This window comes from Gregarina niphandrodes (assembly GCF_000223845.1).
Source record: "Gregarina niphandrodes unplaced genomic scaffold scaffold00004, whole genome shotgun sequence".
Taxonomy (NCBI): Eukaryota; Apicomplexa; class Conoidasida; order Eugregarinorida; family Gregarinidae; genus Gregarina; species Gregarina niphandrodes.
Genome location: NW_011645775.1, coordinates 430,202 through 431,216, shown reverse-complemented (window position 1 = coordinate 431,216; position 1,015 = coordinate 430,202). Strand labels below are relative to the sequence as shown.

At 50.3% G+C, this 1,015-nt stretch overlaps 1 protein-coding gene across 1 annotated transcript; it reads right to left on the bottom strand.

Annotated features, from left to right (window-relative positions):
* Positions 1 to 145: 145 nt before the first annotated feature.
* GNI_034540 (hypothetical protein) lies at positions 146 to 844 on the bottom strand (the record flags this gene model as incomplete). The annotated part of the gene is made up of 1 exon (XM_011130943.1): positions 146 to 844. One exon carries the CDS (start codon positions 842 to 844, stop codon positions 146 to 148), a length of 699 nt encoding a protein of 232 aa, XP_011129245.1.
* Positions 845 to 1,015: the final 171 nt, after the last annotated feature.

The following is a 1,015-nucleotide window of genomic DNA, read 5'->3' as shown; positions in this document are numbered from 1 at the left end:
CGTTGTGATACCACGTCGGAGGCGCAGGCCTAAGGACTGCTTGGTACCATAGCGGGGTGGACTCAACTGTTCGGAACATGACTCAACTGTTCGGAACCGCACCGGCGCCAAGCCAAGCGCTTGCACACATAATGTTGAGGGCACATCAACAGAGGCCCAGCACGCGAAACTCCGAACTTTCCCGGGCAGGAATTTCCCGGTATGTTGGAAATTTCCATATGTGGCGCTCGGGAAACGCTTGGGTCTCGTACTCCTTGTTATAAGCGGCTACTAGCGCGTCCACAGTTTTCATGTCGTTTCTTTCCGGGTAGTTGGTGTAGACCCATCTGAGGTCCACTGTCGGGGGTAGTGTGGTCATAAGTTGGTTACATCGATGCAGCCAGTCCACTCTGGCCGCCTTTTGTTGTTCGACGTCAGCCTCGGTATCATGAATTTCGATGTTTTGAAGCGCAAGCAGGAAGTCACGAATAACGCCCGCAAGCTCATTTTGCAGGTACGTGCTCGAAAGAATATTGCGAGCCACTATGGAATAGAAAGTAGGCCACGATTTGTTACGGTAAATCTTTCCCGGCTTTTTTGCATTCTCTTCCTTCACCAACTTCGACGAACTCGGCAACTTAATCGTTACCCCGCGTGCATGGCTTGACATTATACTTAAACCGTCAAACACTAAATGAGCAAGCTCGGGGCATTGGAAATAATCTTTGGGGGAAATCTTGTACTTCAGTGAACTCCAGACTCGTGCTAGGTTAATCTCGCGATTACACAATGCCACCATAAACAACGCAGCCAAAGTCGCTCCGGTCTTGGTAGAAGTCTCAACTGAGCTACTCAACGATCGCATTGATTTAGCCAGAAAAATTCGAGTCAGGGGGCCAAAAAATTCGGTTTCTAAATTGGGTGCCCTCTCAACCCTTTCAGTGCGCAGCCTTCCAGCGCGCCCGGGCAAATGACGGGCTGGGACAGGTATTTCAAGCACAAACAACCATGACCAAGAGCACCCTAAGGAGTAGTG